General features: G+C 41.7%; 1 protein-coding gene across 8 annotated transcripts in view; it reads right to left on the bottom strand.

Annotated features, from left to right (window-relative positions):
• LOC125768126 (uncharacterized) overlaps window positions 1-20,834 on the bottom strand; it is a 146,526-nt gene that overhangs the window by 16,983 nt on the left and 108,709 nt on the right. For all 8 annotated transcript variants that reach the window (XM_049435374.1, XM_049435375.1, XM_049435378.1 and 5 more), the window contains one exon: window positions 605-762. In XM_049435374.1, the coding sequence (XP_049291331.1) occupies window positions 605-762 (158 nt within the window). The remainder of the gene's footprint in view (window positions 1-604; window positions 763-20,834) is intronic.

Here is a 20,834-nt window from a genome sequence, read left to right as displayed (position 1 = left end):
AGGGGGGTGGGGGGGGGGGGGGTTGTGAGCTGGAGGTAATGGTGCACTTTTGCTCGATTAGACCACAAACCAGCACATAACAAGGAGAAAAACAATCGATCGTACCAAATTGAATGAATTTTCTCCCAAAAGAAGGACGAAAGAGTTCAACAGCCGCATAGGCGAGGAACGTATACGTTTGTGCAGACTGTTGCATATCTCAATTAGAAGTTTTGCACCTTTTGCTTAAAACTTTAAAAAGGATCGTTACAAGGTAAAAATGTCCAGGGCTTTCTATGTATAATCAGATCATATTTTGCATCACAATCCGATGACATTTCAGTTATTCGATCGCAATGATATAACACTCCACAATCAATTCTGTGGGAATCGTTACAGTACAGTGACACCATCGCTTTATGATGAACATTTAAAATTGTGTAATCAAGCAACAATGAAAGCACCTCAAATAGATCATAAAAAAGGCTTGTTGAAAACAGAAACCCCATAAAACGGAATCGATTTATAGATAGGAGATTTCTTCTAATTTGTATTTTTTTTTCCTTTCTTGACCCACTCCCCGCCCCCCGTATGCTATAAGGGTAAAGGCATACGATCAACTTACCTCATTCCATCGAATCCATCATCCGAGCCGTTAATCGTCAGTACTGGTGCACGGGCGTAAGCTTTTGCCACACGCCGGTTCCGTTCGAAGACGATCACTTTGGCCCAGATCTCGTCGTCGATCTGTGTCCATTTGTCCAGCACTTCCTGAATATGTTCCTGTGGAAAAAGAAAAGGATGCGTTAAAACAAAGCAACAAAAAAAATGCTCGATTGATATTGATTAATTTCTTCATCGATGAAAGTTGAAGGTCTTGTAAGGTTCATTGCAATAGGTATAAAGCCCTATTCTGTACTTTATTGAATCAAGTGATCGATCGAGACTGATCGGAAATCAACGGGCTCCTTTCGGCTGTCAAAATGAAGGACTCGTGTCATCTGGACCTAAAAGGTACGAAATTTATCATGCATGTACGCGTACAGTCACACATGGTATGATAGGAACATTCATCATCATCATCATCATTATTGGCGCATCTTTGCGCACGTGGGGGAATGCATCTTCGAGGTCGGACGATGAACGGAATTTACGAGTCCAATTACGACGGAGGTTAACCCGACCGGTACGAAGGCAGAAAAATTAAATTAATGACACAAAAAGGTACATTGCTTTGTTTTCTAGCTACTTCAACTCACTTTTGAGGGAACGAAATGCATCTTCCTGTATGCTAGATGCCATAAACGATCTCCCCCATTCGGACTGTAAACGACGTTTAGAAGCAACACACTCAAAATACGATCTCGTGTTTCACCTCGTTATCGATGTCAGACGGTATCTATGCTAATGGTGTACCATTTTGTCTACCTTTCAAATCGATCGCGAAACATCATAGCGCTCGAGACTGGTTCGCACATTTACACCATTTGCAAATGGTACACGATTTTTCGTACATTCTGCGAACGTCTCGATGCTGCTTGCGCGACTATCTAATCGCCTGCCAATTGTACGACGGTGTGGCTTTGCGTTGCGCCATGCCAAAAAAAAAAACATGGTACCCCCCCGTGTAACTACTGCGCCATTGTACAGCCACCGATCTAATTTTTATCTTCCCTTCACTATCGCTACCAGCTCGGAACTAGTTCACCGGTTGGGTCGCTGGTTGGCTAATGTCGCACCGTACGAGCGTACGTCGGGTTTTGGTCTTGGAAATCAGCTGGCGTACGTTCACTTTTTGCGGTGACCCTCTGTGCGAAACGCTATCTGGCGGGCGTTTCGCACAGCCTCCGGGAGTTCTGGTCGCGATCTAATGGTGTCTGTGTTGGCTAGAACGGCCCCCACCAACTCGACCCCAGCGAGTCGGCCCCATCAGGTGAGTGTTGATATGCGTGAGGGTTGAACCGACAGATAGGGGGAGCGAGAATCATATTTGCAATCGTTTTGAATGCGCTTGAGAAATAAACTCGCAAAAGGGGAGCACAGTTACAATTTATTGTTACGGCTAGTAGTTGGGTGTTTCTTATTTTTTTTGCGAAACAAACTCCATCACATTCGGCGCCTTTTGTGTAAGGAAAACACCCGATCCGTACTGTAACGAAATGTCTTCACACATTGGGCCGAGGGCTCGATGCCGCTTCAGCTGCAGCACGCGAGAAAGATAACCTTACCCTCGGGGATGGAGGTGTGTGTGTGTGTGGGTTGAAAGATAAGCCATTTAAGTCATCTCGCATTCGAGTACGAACGAACAGAATCTGTGGTCATTATAACAAAATACAGAGCAAAAAAAAAAGATGAAAAGTACCGGAACGTAACTCAAGACCCCTTGCGGCACTGCGAAGTGATAATGCGAGTGCATTTTGTAATCGGATCATCGTAAGCTCGGCAACAACGCCAGACACTTTACCGATTGGGAACGGTCGTTAGAATCACCCTGTAGAGGTGTTGAAATATTCGTTCGGTGTAGTTTAATAGACGTTATTCCGCTTTTTATTGGTCTCATTTGCTAAAAAATGGAAGAAGCGCAGGAAGAAGCCTGGAGGGATTGTTTCGTAACGATGACTGTAATGTAACAATATCGGTTTTCTCTATTGATGATGGCGTTTTATCTTCTTTTAATGATCATTTATCGTAATGAACCGAAGCCGAATTGAATCATCAGAAGCTTTGACATAGCTTTCTTCCTGGTGTTATTTTATTCATAAAAATTAAAGATTAATTTATTATAATTTTTTATTTAAAACACATAAAATTCATCTTTTTTGGTGAGAGCTTACTCAAACTTTACGTCTCAGAAAATGCTCTTAATAATCTCCTTCAAATAAATAATTAGCTTGCAATTTGACGGCTGCAAAAAAAACAAATTCCGCTTCCAGCATAAACTTTGAGGTATGAAACTCCATCGTTAGTTTTACTTTCGCTTTACGACCCTTTTTCTGAATATGTTGGCAACCAAAAAAAAACCTCGCAGAGAAGAAGCGAAATAAGGCATCTCGTCTTTATTTGATATTATATTCAATTTTGAACTTATTATCGTGATTATCGGGTTCGGTTCTGTATTGCCCGTTCCAACCAACGAACGAGGTATGTGGTCTCTTCAAGGATGGACCAAGGATGCAGCCAGCTTACTGCCAGCAGCAGGTTGAACTGCTTCAAAGAGCTGTCATAAAAGGTAAAAAGCGTATCAATATAATTTTATTTACTTGGTTGGCAGTTATTTTCAGGAAGGGTATAGAAGTATTTGTCCTGTAAATACATCTTCTGAGTGTAGAAAAAAAAAACGGAAAGTGAAAATTTACTTCAAACTCTTTTCTTTGCTTTTCATGCATGACCTTTCAAGGTATTTCTAAATAACATATAACGATGACGATTACAAATTATTCTTGAAAAGTGGTCGATGTACTATAAACCATCATTTCTGAAAATAAACTTTGTGGAATTTTTGTCTATTGTTGTTGTCTAACAATTTTAAAAGGAATTATTCCATTAAGAATTTAGCAAATAAAATATTAAATCTGATATACTCTAGGGCGATCGGTCCAACTTGTCAGAAAGAACGTCCACTGTACTTGAATTCTCTGGACGACAAAATGCATCCCCAGCAGCGCATCTTTTACGATCATCATTATTGCTTTCGTACCGGTAGACCCGTCTCGTAATGGGACTCGCATTGGGCACTCGCAAAGAACCCAAAGCTCTCGAGTGTTATCAAAATAATAACAACAGCAAAAAAGGGCGAAAATCATTAAAATAAAATGGCATAGGCCAAACGAGAGTTGATATGAGCGTTTTTTTTTCTTTCTTAATTTTTGGGCCCCAAACGATGAGGAGGTCCAAGCCTTTCGTCTCTCTCGCTCTTGCTGTTCGTGCGATAATAAGCCAAATAAATTTGTTACACACCCTATCCATACACGAGAAGATGATATGGCTGGTTTACGATGTTTTAAAGGCATTTTTTGGTGCATCCTCAAGGGGTAAAATGCAACGTGTGTAACATTATAAATGTCAGTCACCTTCTTTGCAGGACATAAAGAGCTTGCGATCGGTGACGCCCTGACGATGAAGTCTTGGCTTGAAACCGAGTAAAGTGAAGTCCGAGTCAAAGCGAAGCGTAAATCTTTTGAGGCAAGTACGAAAGCACACACAAATCCCGTTCCTTTACTGACGTCCTGATACGTGTGATGTTGATTAATGGATTATCAACCGTGGGGTGTACGTGTAATGATTTGGTTTTAATTTTAATAATACTTTTTTGGAGCACGATACAATCAGATTACACTCCCTCCAAACGCCCAGTTTCATATTTACAAGTTAGTTTGGATACCGTTAGTATGTATAGATACGTTATACCATTAACTTCAAGCAAGATTCTTGAATGATATACCACAAAAAAGCGTACTAAAAGGAAACCCAATTCTCCATTCACTCGCTTCGTTACACAGAGGACATACTTTTGGACTCCTGCGGGCAAGGAGATACAAATTGAAAAATTGAAGGTGAAATCTAAATCAAAATAAATAAATCCCCTCGAAACGGTTGGTGACCTTGAACGCTACACCCCCTGCAGAATGGGGAGGGGAGTTTTTAATGTTACGACTCTGTTTGCAATCGAAACGAAGATAGTGCTTATACGAGCTGTAACTTGACGTTCCCACTTAATGAGAATGTTACGATTTGGTCACACCTTTGCCAGAAAAGCCCCTTTCCAGTTTGGAAAGGAAAAATAAAGCCCTCGATTATGCGAGAAGAAACGTCAAAACAGGGCGAGGTGTTTTTTGTGGATTAGTCTCGGAAATTGACTGATCTGTCCTTGGCCATCCTTCACTGGCGATTCGTTGCGGGCAGGGCCGGGCCGCGGGGGGAGGGTGGGAGGGGGAGCTACATTGCAAATGGAATGACTTTGAACTGGAGCAGAAGACAACAAGTCCGAGTGACATACTATACCTCAAGGTTTTGCCTTTGGAGTTGACTTCTTGAACGAAATAAATCGATCTTGTAATAAATTCGCGAAACGGAAACGAATCAATGCACTAATGGCGTCAATCAGAGGTATCAGATGTTAGGGGTGGAAAAATAATACATCAAAGTGGACAAGATCACCTCAATTATTGGGCTATCACAGGCAAAAGAAACTTCCACCGAGGTGCATACATCACCTCGCAGGAACGTTCAAGGTCTGAGGTGAGTTTTTCAGACCCAGCAGGAGCAAAAACATCGATCAACTGCACCCTGGAAAACCGTGCTGTGTGGAGCCCATTATAGCTAGACCCATAACACAGCTGGAAATGTGCGTTGGCACGCGTAATTGTTAGGTTCAAACGGCGGCATTGCACACACAAGGGGTTTGACACGCAAAACCGACCCACAGAGCATGATCGATCGATGGTACCGGTAACGGTGGAAACCATTTCGTGGACCTTGGCACACCGTGGCCCGGTCCCGGTGTGGTCTATAAATCAGATTAAATTACCTCAAATTTGTGATGTGAGGTCGGATCCGTCATAAATTCCTTCCGTTCGGACGCCGAAGCTTGATTGGGAATTGGACGTAAAGTACCTTCTGCACACACGTGCACACCGTCATCAGCTCAACCGGGCGTATGTGTTTTACGGTGCGGTCTAGGGGCGCGTGCGCAATTCAAGACCAACGTTTAGCGCCAGTCATTTGGCAAATGCATTTGCTGGCATTAATCCTACTGCTGCGACATAAACATAAGGAACCCAATGCACAAAAGCGTGCCATACCGTGCGTTCCCATTGGGGCAGTTTGGGGGGGGGGTTCGATTTCATAAATATTATGTTTCGCTAGCGCCATTCCAAGGCATCCGAGTGAGTCAGCGATCGAATGTAGGGTGGTCGTATTTTTCATTTGGGAAGGAATTCTGTCCTTGAATGGACCCGTGCTTTGGTGCGGCCTAGCCAATCGAACTGTCAGCCGTTGGAATGCGCAACGAAAGACTGTATGGTCTATTTTAGGCAAGGTTTGGTGTGAGTTACAGTTGGACCCCAAAATCACTTGTTGACGCACCATAGTGCTGTCTGAAAGAGAAACCCTCATTAAAGTTTCTTCACAAAAATTCAAAGCTAAATATTGTTTTAATTAGCCAACATGAGATTTATCCTAAAATAAATCATTAAAAAAACAATCTTTTTAAAGGTTAATGATCCATTGAGTTTTTCTCAAAATTGCTTTTTTTCTAGAAAACAAACAAAAAACAACGTATAATAGTACTTGAGCTATACACATTCAGCATAAAAGTGGGACACCCTCAACATGATTGATAACACGCTTCAGCTATTCATATTCATGTTGCCATAATTCGCGCACCACGACGATGGTTTGCAATTTCTCATTAACTCGCACCAAAAATTATGTTAATGAAGTGATGGAAAAAAATTATGCTCGGTACGATTGTAGCTTAAACAAAATGTGAAACAAACTCGTGTTGTGATAGCGAACGCAACTCGCGCTAGAAATAATACGCAACAGAGAGTAGGAACAATACTGTGTTGCCTTAGCAGTCCAACACTTGTGATTGTTATTTTTCCACGACCCACCTCATCGTTCGTAGGTCTACATAAAATAATTACACTCAGGTAATGCCAGTCCACATGATAAGAAGGTAGAGCATAGCTTTGTTTGATCTACTTGCTTCACGAATTACAACGAACGATGTAGAATTGTGTTGCGGAAATGACGTTGAACAGACAACCAATCTCTAATGCATCGCTTCTTAGGGAAACAAGGCAAGACGCAAAGCATGTCGAAGAAAATCTTATTTTCCTGGCAAAATCGAAACCGAATTGTGCACTAAGAAAACGGATGAAATGAAAGAAAAAGTTTGATAGACATCACAGAAATACACTTCACTATTATGTTATACCGCTCCTCATAAACGATGTCCAGAGTGCTTCACACCTCCCCGAGGCCGAAGATAAACATGATACACACGATTATGTGTCCAGCAAGTTGCAATTGAACTCGCCAAAGCCAATCAGGAAGCAGGGTTATTAAAGCAGGGTGTCATGTCAGGTTTAATCTGAAACACCTCCTGGAACATTGCTTTATTCTGTACGAAAGACTTCTACAAGCGACGAACCTCTTGCAAGACACCATGCGAACGCAGATTCGATCGACTTCGAAGCGAATCTCCTTTAATGATGTTCGATTTTTAACACCTCCTTATGAGACTGAACGTCTTTCGATAAGGAGAGAGAAAGAGAAATAGACGAGCCATTATCTATCTTTCCCCCGTGGCAAGAACGTTGTGCCACGTTGCATCCTTAAGCGACACAATCTCCTAGGATATGTACACCATAATTGATTGGCAAATTAATTGGCTTGGACTGTAGATGGTGGATTGTGCGGTCAGCAGGAGGGAAAAAGTGAGTGGAACAGTGGGCATCGTGAATTCCCATCGTGCCTGAATCAATCACGGGTGAGAATTATATTCAATCTTAGCTCTTGTGGTCACATAAAGGCTGGCATGATTAAGTCCCTGGTTCACTTTATGTTTACACTAGCTTCCAGATGACTTGACGAGGATCGCTGTTGATCTTATCGCCCGGGTGGTTCATCTATGGCAATTATTCTTACCCGTACATACGGAAATGGAACGAACTTCCACTTCAGGGTGCATCGTTCGGTGTTTTTTTTCATATACTCATCCTCCTGGATCTTCAAGTCGTACAAGACACCAATCTGTTGGACATGTTGCGTGCGGTGAGCGTATAAACGTTCTTAATTGTCGGCGGGATCCATGGAAGGTAAAACCCCATAGATCTGTTGGAGTTTCGAGCGTAAGTTGTTGTGCGTGCATGCGCCTTCATTCTGGTGCTTCAACGTGAACAATATGGTGACAGCGAAAAAGGATAGAGAGACGGTATACATAGTAAACAACAAAAATATGTGCCGTACATGTAACGGCGAAGCCGTAGTACAATCTGACAACATGTCCATTTTGCACGAGTTGGAAGAAGAACGCCAGAACTGGGCGGTATGTAAAAATTATGATTTTAATTGCATTCGGAGTGAGATTATTCACGTACACGCATGCAAATAATATTTTTTTCCAGGGAACTTTTTCTCCTGTAGTTGACTGAATTTATAACTACTCTCCGGTAAGCACGATTTAATCAGTATTGAAGAAAAAATGCGTGCGTTATGGAGGGGGGGAAAAAAAGAAAATTCTTCAAACAAACATGCACAAAATTGGAAGAAAGCTGAATTTTGGAAAAAAAAACCTCAAAAAAATGCCGAACTTTTTTGTTTTAAGAAGAAGATTTTAATGTCCCCTGTACACGCCATTTGTAACGTGTAAATGCTTCATAAAAATATTTTGATTTTAAATTGATAACATTTACAAAAGCAAACTCCTTTTCGACCGATCACGTATGAAAACGCAAAAATCGTGCCGGTTGGTTTGTAAACGTTTGTTAGTACATTAATTTCCATAATTGCGGAACAAACGTTTCCTATTGTTTCTTGCATGTGGTTCGTTTCCTGTCGGCATGCATGTTTGATTTCTGTCCGATAGTATCGCCACTGCTTCGTTACGATCGTCAATTTACTATCATTCACCCCTCACTGCCTTTACGATCGACAATGCTGCAGCATGTAATAAACGATCATAGATGTATCTGTGGTATGCGCCCAACTGCACCATTGCATTTGATAGCTGCAAACACCTGAGCTCCAATCTTACCATCCCCAATGATCAAAATCACCATCTGATCTTGCTTGCAGTGAACATTGGGTGTATCGGTGGCGCAAACCACGGAATCGTTTGCCATTTATCCACCGCCGGTATCAAAAACCCTTCGAGCCATTGGCTTCATGGTTGAGCATGAACTGTTCCGATCTTCAGACTAGATCAGCTCGATCACTAACATTGGATCAGACCGGGTGAGGGTCGGTAGGGGTTGGGTAGTAATTTAAGAGTGTACTTTCAGCCAAGCTTTTGCTTATGAGGCTGGATGTCCAACACAAGACCCAAGCAAGCTCTCAGAGGCACCTGTTCGTGTTTGGTAGCGATTTGTGGGGTTCGGTTTGGGGAGAGTTCGTGTTTCGCGATCGGTCCTAACAAGATTTGTTGCGGTTTGTAGCGGAGTTCTCACAGACTGCTGAGCAATGGAAGCTGGAGTGCGATCGCTTTGTAGCGAATTGTTGTTCCACCTGCATTGTTGAGGAGGTTGATTTGCAATCTTCCAATCATGCACTAAACATGCTCAAACCAATGGGCTTCCGAATAGGATCATAGACATCGTTGAACTCTTTTGTAATTTTTTCCGAAGCTATTGGAAGCTCCTAAATCGGTAGTTGAGGTGAAAGTTTAGCCTTATTAACTTTAATGTCAAGCTGTTACTCGGGATATTGCAGATCGGTGCTATAGTCGTTTATTCGCATCCCGGGGAAAAATCGACATCCAAACAGATTCTCAGGAATCAAGCCTGTATACACTCGTTATCTCTATCGCAGTCAATACAACGTCTCCAAGACGGTTTTCTCATAAATTTCTGCTTCTCTCAAATACCATCCTTTTACATTGGCTTTGACTTCTGCTCTAATCGGACAAATCGCCTACAAGGACATTGCAAAATTCGCTTTCGTTGCCAGGCGCGATTTGCGCCGTCTGTCCTGCATGGTTCGAAGAACAAATTTGCCACAGTCCGCACAATCATAAATACATGATCGCTGGCATTTATTCCATTTTGCTTTCGCGTCTTCGACGAACGATCGACCTTGTTACTGTCAACATGTGTCAGCTGGAGGTCGAACATACTGGTTGGAAGACGCTCCCAACTCGGCCCTTATCTTTCTCGCCGGTGCGATGAGTTATGATTACGGAAGACATGTCGCGTTCGTCGCGTTGTTGTCTGCAAGGGAGAAAAGTCTCCAGCGTGAATTGAGCGAGAATGCGAAAAGAAATCATGTCCACTTTAATGGCCATAATGGTGCTGTGATACACTGTGAGTATTCTGAGTAAGGTGCGCTTGAAAGCAAGGATCAAAATATGCGTTTTTTGCTTCTTTTAAATATATCCTTTAAAGACATATTCGTAAGGAAGTTGATTTAATCTTCCGTTACCTAGAAGTCCTATTGTATTCATTTGAAGCGGATTTCATGTAATTCCACAGCGTGAATTTAATATTTATTGTTGCCAGAATTGATCGACAGGATAAGCCGATTTAGAGGCTTCAAACATTTTTGTTCAATAAAAAGGGAAAAACAGTCTACGAAGGTCGAACCAAGAACTGAAAAATCTCTTCAAAATACTTTGTGAACCAGATGCTATAATTACAAGAAGCTGTTTATATTCTAACAGTTGCACCCTTCAAGTAGCGTGCTGCCAAACCCTCTATTCGCAAGTAACGATTCATTTTCTCCGAACAATTCTGACATCATGCAACCCACTTTAGGGGCCCATGTTTCCGACGAGGATCTAGACCGAAGTGAACTTGCGCCTGCGTGCGTGAGTTATGAGCTTCATTAAATGTTATTACGACCGACAAAGCCATGACATGCACACCTCATTCCAATCCATTTCATTTCATTGTACCATGTTGTACATTGGTTTCCGTTTTGTGGTGAGTGGTGGCAAACACTACGCGGGTTGCGACGAACCCTATCACTTGCTCCAGAAGAAGCTCTTCAAACTGTTCGGTACATTATGGGTTGGCTTGAAATGCAAAAAGGTGTCTTCAGGAGCACCTGTACTTATCGGTGGTTGTGTTGGATGGAAAGGAAAAAAAAACCTATAAAGAAATACACGACATGACCTAAGAACATTTTGTACAGCTCGAGTGGTTTTGTATCGATCAATGAAAAGAATGACATGACATGGAGTAGACCAATACCGTTCACAAGCTGGTGGAAACATCTTCTGCTTTGCTGTCGTGCCTTCCTGACAGTGCACTGAATGATCATAGTTGCAATAATTCATTCTTCATCTACTTAACGTTACAGACAGGATGCTCTGTTGTTGAGCGATATTTATGCTCACATTGGCATCCGTTTAAATCTATGAGTGTGCCAGTAATAACCTTCTTAGAAGAGCAGTGGAGGGCATCATTCTGTACCCACTTGGCGGTGGACCACAGGCTTGAGACAGAAGATCACCCAACGATCATGGTAAGCTTATAGCTTGTGCTGTAAATGCTTAGTGGCGGGTTAAGCAGGAAACTTGAATTTAAAATCAATGTCGAGCTCAATGGTAACGATTAATTTGAAACTCTACTTGAAAAGTTGTAGTAGAATGTTCGCGTTTTTTCAAGTACACAATGTTCCATTAGGTAAAAAGAGTAACTTATGGTAAATGAATTATTCTTGGAATATCTTAGGCTATTTGACTCTTAGGAGTTGTTCAAAAGGCAGATCCAGTAAGTTATCCAGCGATGGCAATGATAAAAAGAATCCATTAGATACCTGAAATTAAAGAGAAGAAATAAACGAATATAAATAAGTTAATTGTACATGTTCTAGATCTACCCAACCCATCCTTTCGTTCCTTACAACGTATTATTATGTGTTATTCATGCTCTTTAGAAATTCCACTCATCTTACAAATAGAGTTTTACACCTCATTCACCTTAATTGAAAGCGATCACAGTTAAATATGGATCGATCATCGATCAGTCCATCAAACCAAGGGCGTGATCGGAGTACGAAGCATCAAAGAATGCATCGTACCGTAGCCCGAAAAACGTATTTCAAACTTGCATTATGCACGATGCCTTTGTGTCCGTTGATTTTAACGGTGCTGTTCCTTTAACTGAGTGCGAATGAATCATACTTATTCCGTTATGATACCATTATTTTTTTCCATTCGCTGTGCACCCATACCCCGGAATGAAACCAAAACCCCCGAAAGCTAACACCCATGTAAGCGCATCATTATTTAGCTCGTAATCGATCACGAAAAATCGTTTCATCATAGTCATCATCGGGCAATCCGAAGTTTGACATGGATCTTGTTAATATTCAATCGGAATGAACACTTTGATGTCATGGAAATGGTAGATCGTGCCAGCCAGCATGTTTGGTGTGTAATAGTGTACTTTTTACAAATACGATTTTTTTTCACAGAAACAAACTGTAAAATAGTGTAAGTGTAATCTCGATCGTGGTGGTCAACCAGTACCTATCGATCAGTTTTTTTTTTCAATTATTATATTAATCGTTTGGCCAAATTTCTTCCCAAACCGCTTCCAATCAAACAAAAAGTCGTGACCCCTGACAAGTGTCCACGGTTAGCAACCATTCCTTAGAAAAAAACATTGTTTTATTGTTTTGTTATTACCCAATCCGATCAGTCGTCGTGCGAAGTGTACCAGAGTGTCGGTAAACAATAGGTAAATCATCAACCATAAACAAACAAAACCCACATGCGACGGATCACGGCTGACAAATTAAGTCGCCTTCGTCCAAAAAGTGCCCGTGCCGCACTCGAATCAGAAACGCGTTGCATTCGCTCGTGATTGTCATTATGCAACGTTGGCCAGAGGAGCTGAGGCATCAAAGTTTTTGTTGAGATTTTGTCGCTTTCCGATACTGGTGAAGTTATTGACTCACAGTACATGTTATGGGTAGTTTGTTTTTGAAATTGTACCTTTAGGTGAAGATGAGACCGGTTCGTATCGCATGTTTTTAGTGATGATTGAAACCGGGTTACGGAGAGATGTTCATCAGGTTAAAAAGCATAAATAATCCTATCTCAACCACACAAGTAGCGGAGAAGTGTTTGTAACTGTAATTGATTTTATTCATGACAGGTTCGTCGCTTTAAGTCTTTCGTTTAAATTCCTTTTAAACCTTAAAATATAATTTTAAGCGCCTTTGAATTTGTCCGTTTCTCTACAATTCAATCCTCTAGCGGCCAAAATAAGTTTGCTTTGGTAACAATAAATATATTTTTTATCGCAATTGTAACCAAAATACTGGTTTTCATGTACAGCGTGGCAGGTGCTGGCTATCAAACTGTCTGTTTCTCCTTCGTTTGCGAAGACTTGGCTGTAATGTTTGGTTTGAGGCATGAACCAACGATTAAACATGCCTTACTTTACAGCCGTACGGAATTGCTCAGCGAAAACAGCGAAACACAATAGGATAAAACGGTAGCAAATGAACGTTCGGTTGTTCGGCGGTGGTGTTCTTGCTCAACAGCTTCGGGCACCGTTTTCTCATCGTTAAACCGTTAAACGAATTATCGCCCCCCAGTACAGCCATAATACGTTTCACAATCCGTTCGATGTTGCAAAACAGAACCATAGTGTGAGAGAGAGAGAGAGAGAGAGAGAGAGAGAGAGAGAGAGAGAGAGAAAACCAAGAGGGAAAATGCGTGCTTGGAGGTTAATTTTAGAGTCAGAGGGATGTCCATTTAACAAATGTGACACATTGAATATTAGGAAAGGAAAAATATCATCCGGGGTGGATTATTGATAGGGAAATTTTATGCAATTATTTCCCTCTAGCAATTGACATTTCAGTAGTTTTCAGTGCAACTCCCGATCGTACCCCGATCGTGCCCTGATCGACTATTAATTTTGCGCACAGGGCACGATTCAATTTCGTCATGTGGTTCTTGCAGCAACGGGACAGAGGACACAACAACAACAACAACAAAACATCCCTCAAATAATCACCAGGCACACGATCAATTTGCGAAACACCAGTTACCACCATACATCCTTTTGTGGATGGTAAATTTCTTTCGCCACCACTGTCAACAATTATCTGTCACTTATGTCAAAACAAAACCCCGATGACATAACATGATCGTACCCTCATCTCCATACGCTTCATTATATCATGAAGCACGTCGACAAGCACAACATAATATGCCGGAGCATGTATGCTTTGTATGTTTTGCTTTGCTGACTCTGCTTCAGTCCCGCGTACCATGATTTTCGAGTGTTTTTTTGTTGTTCTACAAATTCTTGAAAGGTTTCGGTTCGGCTGCATTGCGTTGAAAACCACTGGCAAAGTCAGATCTCTTAAGCAGGTCACATGAAAACGTTCAATTACGCGCGCCCTTTAGGCATGGCGCGGGGTATCAATCTCTTACTCTCAGTAGCGTACGCTATTGCACCATTGGCATTGGAATTCTACACCCAACGCCCACGGCGGAGGCTACCGAAAACTTACCGACTCCACTCGAAATTGGAGGACAACGGTTGGGCCGAGTAAATGAAGAGAGCGAAACAAAAACGGAGCAAAACAATTGTGCGACTTTTCTCACTTTCCATAGGGTTTTGCGATTGTTGTGGACATCACCCCCCCAGGTGCTTCTGTGTTTCATTGTCCTTCGGGCACCGTTTGGTGATCTGGTGGGTGTTGCTTTTGTTGAGGGTTTTTTTGAGTTCTTTTCATCAACCGCTCCACTTAAAGCTCTTTTTGAAAAAATGAGTTTTGTTTTCTTTGACATTCAGTGGACTACTTTCGATTTCGTATAGAACCCACCCCGGATCATGTTTCTCGCAAAATGTATGATAAACACGCGAGAAAGATAACTTAACAAAACATGCTTTTCTGGCAAAAAGATTTCATTTTGTTACACCGAATAGCCTACAGCATTATTTATACATTCCAAGAAAAGGCCTGCCAGACACACACAAAAACACACGTGAGAAAGAGGGCACAGGGCCTGGTCCAGTGCGTTTTGATACAGATTCTCGCCCATAATTGTTTGCGGTTAGGTAACGTATGTCAGTTTCTTCCCAACACAAAACGAGGGAAAGTGTCTCAGAGTGAGGGTGCTCACTGTTCACGTGAGGGTGGCTCTACTCCTCCTTCGTACTCACCGTCACTGTCACATCTCCTCGATCAGACACAATAGACAAAGCGATACGCTGAAAGTAATAGAAGGTGCTGACAAGTGTTTCGAAATGGTGCTAATGATTATTGTTCCCTTGCTCTGTTTCAGCCGCGATTGAACGACTAATCGAGATCGGTATGGTTGCTTTGTAGTTCGTCCAGTATATGCGGGCAGCTATGGATGGATATGTTTGCTTGAGCACGAGCACATGCGTGGTGATCTTTTGTTTTTTTTTTATTAGTTTTCGTAAAGCTCATTTCGATTTTAGACAAGACAGTTGTTGTTGACTTGCCCTGGGAGGTTCGGCTAAATGGGAGAAAACCAAAGTGCTAAACCTAGCCATCATCGACAGACGTCCTCCCGTATCGTCAAGCACGTGATTTATGAAAGATTTCAGGACCGAGAGTCAGCTGCGATGTGATGAAGGACGGAATAGTGGAAGAAAAAAAACACGTTATAACCTTCCCCATCGTATGGAACACACGAAGGGGTTGTACGTTATGCAACGATAGCACCTTTTCGGATTATTTCGACTGAGCGATAGATTGGTTTGCTGAAAGATTCATCTTGGTGCGTAAGCTTGGAATCAGTTGATTGATAGTTGTTTTTATATATTTAATATTAGCCGCTTGGTAGCTATTTTCGTGCGTTGCACGCGAGCTCGAAAATATGTGAAAGACGTCAGTATTTTTTACTGTTTGTGTAAATTCCTTCACTTTGTCTCGTCGTGTAGTCGTGTGGAAGATGAGCACAGGTGATCCATGACCGATAGCAAAATGTTGGGATGGCTAATGATGGTGGTTAGCAGCTTGGTTGGTGACGGGGAACATACCGTTTTACTTCCACAAAAAAATTTACTGCATCATACCACACGGTTTGGTGGCCGATGGTGAAGATTACACACAAGAATAGAAGTAGAGAATGGAAAAGTAAACAAAAATAACTCAAACAGCACGCGACCAATGCTTTTGCTTACCGATGTTACGGTAGGTTCAGTGCAAAAGCTAATGCTTTTAGGCGAAAACCAACTGTTGAATAAAGTTTTCATAGAAAAGTGGAATATAGGTTCCTCGCTTGAACAGCATTGAAGTCTTCCGTTTTGAGGCGCGAGTTTGAACTGATTCAAGTAACGCAATAAATTTTATTATCGTTTTCTTTAATCAACAAACTCCAATTTACTCCAAAGAAAGGGATTGTATTCATTTAGAACGACGACCATCCTTTGATCATACCGTCTAGATGCTATACTGGTATTTCCTCTTTACTATTTAATTAATTTAAAAATCGCTTCCAATACGTTGAATTGTGATGATGTAGTGTAGTATCGATTTTCACCCGCTTTCAGAATCAAGTCACGTGCCATCCACCGTGCATGAACGATGCGATTGATTATTTCTGTCTTCTGAGTGCTTTATTCATGAATAAAGCAACCTCATTACAGCCATAGTATTGGAAAGAAAGCCCTGTTTGATTTCACAACTACAATGCACAAGTAAAACAGTTCATTGACCCTGTTTTGGAAAGACAAAACGTTAAACGTGATATTGGTTCTTCTAGCGTACACACAGATAAAAGAGTGTGAAGCTAAAATACAAACAAAAATCAAAAATTGACCCTCTCGTATTGTAACATGAATGAACGTTTTGGTTTTGGGTTCGTAAAAAAAGACAACCCTTCGAAATCGATTGCAATTCGTGCGCACAAACGAACCCGCTATTGCATCATTTATCATCGCTATCTGCCCCGGTGCCAGGGAATCGCATCGCCGTTGCAGAATGCAAAAAGAAGGCGGAATCGAAAATAAAATTTGATTACCTGACAGCGATGATTTCTCATTCGATACACATCGGTTCCGTGTTGCGAACCTTTTTGGGGTGTATTCCAACGGGTGCGAGTTTAAAATATCGTCCAAGAATGCATTTCCGGGGAACAACACCAATCTGCAACTCCAGTACAATAGTGCATTTTGTTCATTCTTTCGATTCTTTCCACTGACAGTTTAACTTGACTCCCTTAAGCAAACAAGCTCGTGTTAGTTGTTTTTTTTTGTGTTGTGTTGTATTAAAAGAAAATGTTCACGAAAAAATTGATCCTTTATTCGATTTTGATTAGCTTCGGCGCATGATTGCAATCAGAATTGTACTTAATTTCTTTTCTGGCAGCTCGATTGCACTCGAAACGTATGTTCAATTACGCTGTTCATACTGGTAAAACAGTGTTTGCTTGCGTGTTGTTTTGTGTGTGGAAAGGCTTTCTTGTGGTGCGGGTCAATTTACCAACGATATAAATTATTCTTACACCTCGCGCTCGTAACAGAAAGAGTGAACGTTTGGTCCACCGTCAATAATCATAATACATGGTACCTTTGCTTTAACTTCAGAAACAGGCCAACAGCTCTTGTTTTACATTCTTCCCAATACTGGTCACCGTAGGGGAAGAAGAATCTTCCCAAAGCCGTCCACAGGGAATGCATTTTATTTTGGTGCGAAGCGAGGGTATGTCAAGAATCCATGTACTCAACCGGAGAAGCTAAAGAACGATCACGCCTTTTTTTACAGATTTCACAGCCCATAAAAGAGACCCAAAGAGCTGTACAAAAACAAAAGTCCACTCGATCAGAGCAGAGGAAGAGTGGAGATTTCCTTTAGCAAGTTGTACCATCGGTTGTTCCCGGTTGATAAATATTAGCATAAATTTGGTTCGATATTATTATTAATGATGCTGATACACCGGCTGCATACGAGAAGGAAAACATGAATGTAGTGCAACAGCGAGTGCAAACGGCCACATAAAACGTTGGAGCATGTTTTTGGGTTGATGTTGAAAATTTGCCGTCAACCTAATTGTGCCGCTTCGGATTGACGTTAAGTTCCTTTGCTTGCTTGGAATGTACTGACAACATCCACGGCTTACATAAGACCCAGCATGCGCACTGGCAGCGTTTTCGGTTTAGATGTTTGGTAAAATGTTTCAATTAATTCACGTTTACCTCACGTTCTAAACATGGTTTGTTCCATCGTTTCAATGTTTTGCACCGGGAATGGACATGAGCAAAACCGTTCGATCGCGATCAGTTTCTAGAGCAAAATTCGTTTGGAAGTGCGACGGCGTCGGCAAATCCATCAATCAATTCGCTTCTCTCGATTAGCAAAAAAGAGTTCCGCCGTCTTCCAACATCTTACCAAAAACGGAACGAAACGGCTCATTCCGGTTCGGGTTCGTCGCTTGTTTAATTGATTGCTCATTAGTTTTATGTAAATTTTGCATTGCTTTCAGCGAGCATTCGGTGCACTTTCGGGAGGGTGGCTCACCAGTGTTGTGAACCCCGTTTCGCTTCACCGTCTATCATTCGCTGTTCGATGGCTAGATACGAATTTCCTTTCCTGATCGCGACGGTGCAATCTACTGCGCCGTGTCTTTTGCTCGAGTAGGAGTCTTTCGTTTTTGCAAAATGAAAACAGCAAAACTTGCGTAAACTGAGCGCATAAAAAAAAAATAGCGACAAGTGTAACCACGTGGGGAGAATGTGTCTATGTGAGTAGAGCTTTTTTTCTTTTCTTTAAAGCTCTTCGTTTTTCTTCTGCTGGGGAATTCCCTTCAAGAGAACGTGAAGTCTAATGAATGGTTTTAGGCAAACAGCGTAGAAGGGTTTTTTTTGTGTACCATTTTTCCATTAGCAAGCTGTCTGTGTTATAGACCTAAGCTTAGCCTACACTTGTACTGCAAAACCGTACCTGTTAGTTGCTAAATAAGGCTGTCATCCACAGGTGAAACTGCACCGACAAGAACTGCAACAAGGGCCAGAGCGATTGAATGAAGATGCAGGAGCGTACGACGGACCAAATGTGGCTCTTTTTGGTATTAGGTAGAAAATGGCAAGCAAGATACTGATCTATTCATGCTTCAAGAATTCGCTTACGAAGCAACGAAACAACAGCTTTACAACAAAGATAAGAATTAATGTTCGTTTTACTAAAATAAATTGAAAGGAGGAAATACGTTCCTCGCTTCATCTGTCAATTACAAGAAAAAATGTTAGCTTTCCGTTACTATCATTTTATTTTTGTTGCAAATTTATTCGACCACAATTTGCACAAAAATAGTGTAAAATATGAGACATTTCAAATGACATCTAAAATATGGTCACAAATAAATCGATCGGATTCATTAATTTCCAAAAACCCAATTCCAATTCCGGTTTCGAAACCGTTGCAAAACAGGTTGCCCCAAAAAGATGCTTCGCGTGTGAATTATTGATGGTGTAAAATTTATATTGCACTTCATGCCACTACTTTAATGATGCGCTGTGACCGCGATTCTCGTCGAGGGAAGTATGTTCTGAGTTGTGAAAAATTACCACCGACATGATCGGAGCACGGTTTCAGTTTCAGGATCCTGTCCCGGTTTTTGCTGCTAACGGTATCGGTAAGCAAAGAAAAAAAAATAAATCCTTAAATGATTACACACGATTCATCGTGCTGCGTGGGGAGGAGACGAACGAAATGAATCCGGACAGGTCAGGGGAAAATATTATTAAACACCTTGAGCCCCAAATTAACGGTTCATAAAGCGTTTGTGTGTCGCAGTTGCAGGCCGAAATCGAACCGAACACGCAACACCCCACTAACCCACCTGGGGTCAGAGGCATTAATCGCACAAGGACTTCTTGTATCCTTTCTTTCACCCACCTCAACCAGGCACCAGGATCGTACCCGTACCCCGTTTGCCGCACAACCAATCAAACGTAACCGTAAATATTAAGACGGCAATAAATCATCTTCCCTTTGGTAGATATACCTCCAACACAGGCCAGAATCTGGCACTGCTGCATTCAACTGGTGGTTGCAAGAATGCGACTCAAACCTGCGTGAAATAAATCGGTCGATGTCGTATCATGCCGTTTTTTATGAGGCGCTTCTTGCGTGAGGTTTGCAATTGAGCAACCGGGGATGGAATTATGTCGAACTTTTTCGCGATTACGATACGCGTGACATTGGGACGGCTTGTTTTTGGGGGGAAGGTGAATTTAATTTTGTACCATTTAAATGGCACCAACAGTGCGGAGGTTAAAGCACCGTGACATGTAGTTGAAATCAGCAAAATGAAAATAATATTGAGGGAATCAATAATCGAAAATAAGGTTCCCATATGTTCGATGAGTTTTAAGCTAGGTGAATAATAGTTATATGCGCCAGAAGTTATGCAATACGCATTACATTTTAATGTTGACAACGTGTTAGGATGAAAAAGCAACCGAGTTAATAGTTTTATAGCAATTGACTGATCTTTGAAAAGAAAAATCATCTAATAAATAATAGTTCCGGCCCGTACTTCCACCGAAGACCGATGTCGTTCAGAGTGTGATTGTGTTCATAATAATTGAAGATGATCAAATTAATTACAGTATCATTGTTGCACGCGTCGCGCTTGCGTTAATTGATCCATTCACACTTTTGCTGTTGTTTCAACTACATTGTACTCGCCGGTGGATGCGCCAAGCAAGCCAACCAAATGAGGTTATTTGTAGTAAATTAGCTTGTTAATTATCTCTCTTCACTAGACTGCCTTTCAGCGAAGGTCATCGTTTTGTGTCGCGGTTTGTTTTTCCGTGGCGATCTTCTGTTGACCGACACAAGAACAAAGGAAACTCTAGCCCATGCCAACCGGGCGATTTGCTTAGTTTTGCAAATCGGATGGTAAATCATGAAGCGAACAGCCTCTAAAGATGTGTCTAGCCTTCGACTTGCGGTTAGTGTGAAATACTTCCTCCATTCAGTGACGTGCCGGCGATTAAAGTTCCAAAAATTAACGTACATTTGATGAATTGACCCCACACGCTTCACATCATCGCAAGGATGCAGAAGGACTCTTTCGGCACAAATGTTTGTACGGTGACGCATCGTAACGTTCAACTTCGCATTGCAAACGATCAGACCCCGAAGCGATGCAATTAGTTAGCAAAAACGAGTATGAGGTGCTTTAAACG

The sequence above is a fragment of the Anopheles funestus genome, chromosome 3RL (genome assembly GCF_943734845.2).
Source record: "Anopheles funestus chromosome 3RL, idAnoFuneDA-416_04, whole genome shotgun sequence".
NCBI classification, from domain to species: domain Eukaryota; kingdom Metazoa; phylum Arthropoda; class Insecta; order Diptera; family Culicidae; genus Anopheles; species Anopheles funestus.
This window is presented reverse-complemented; position numbering and strand designations above follow the sequence as displayed.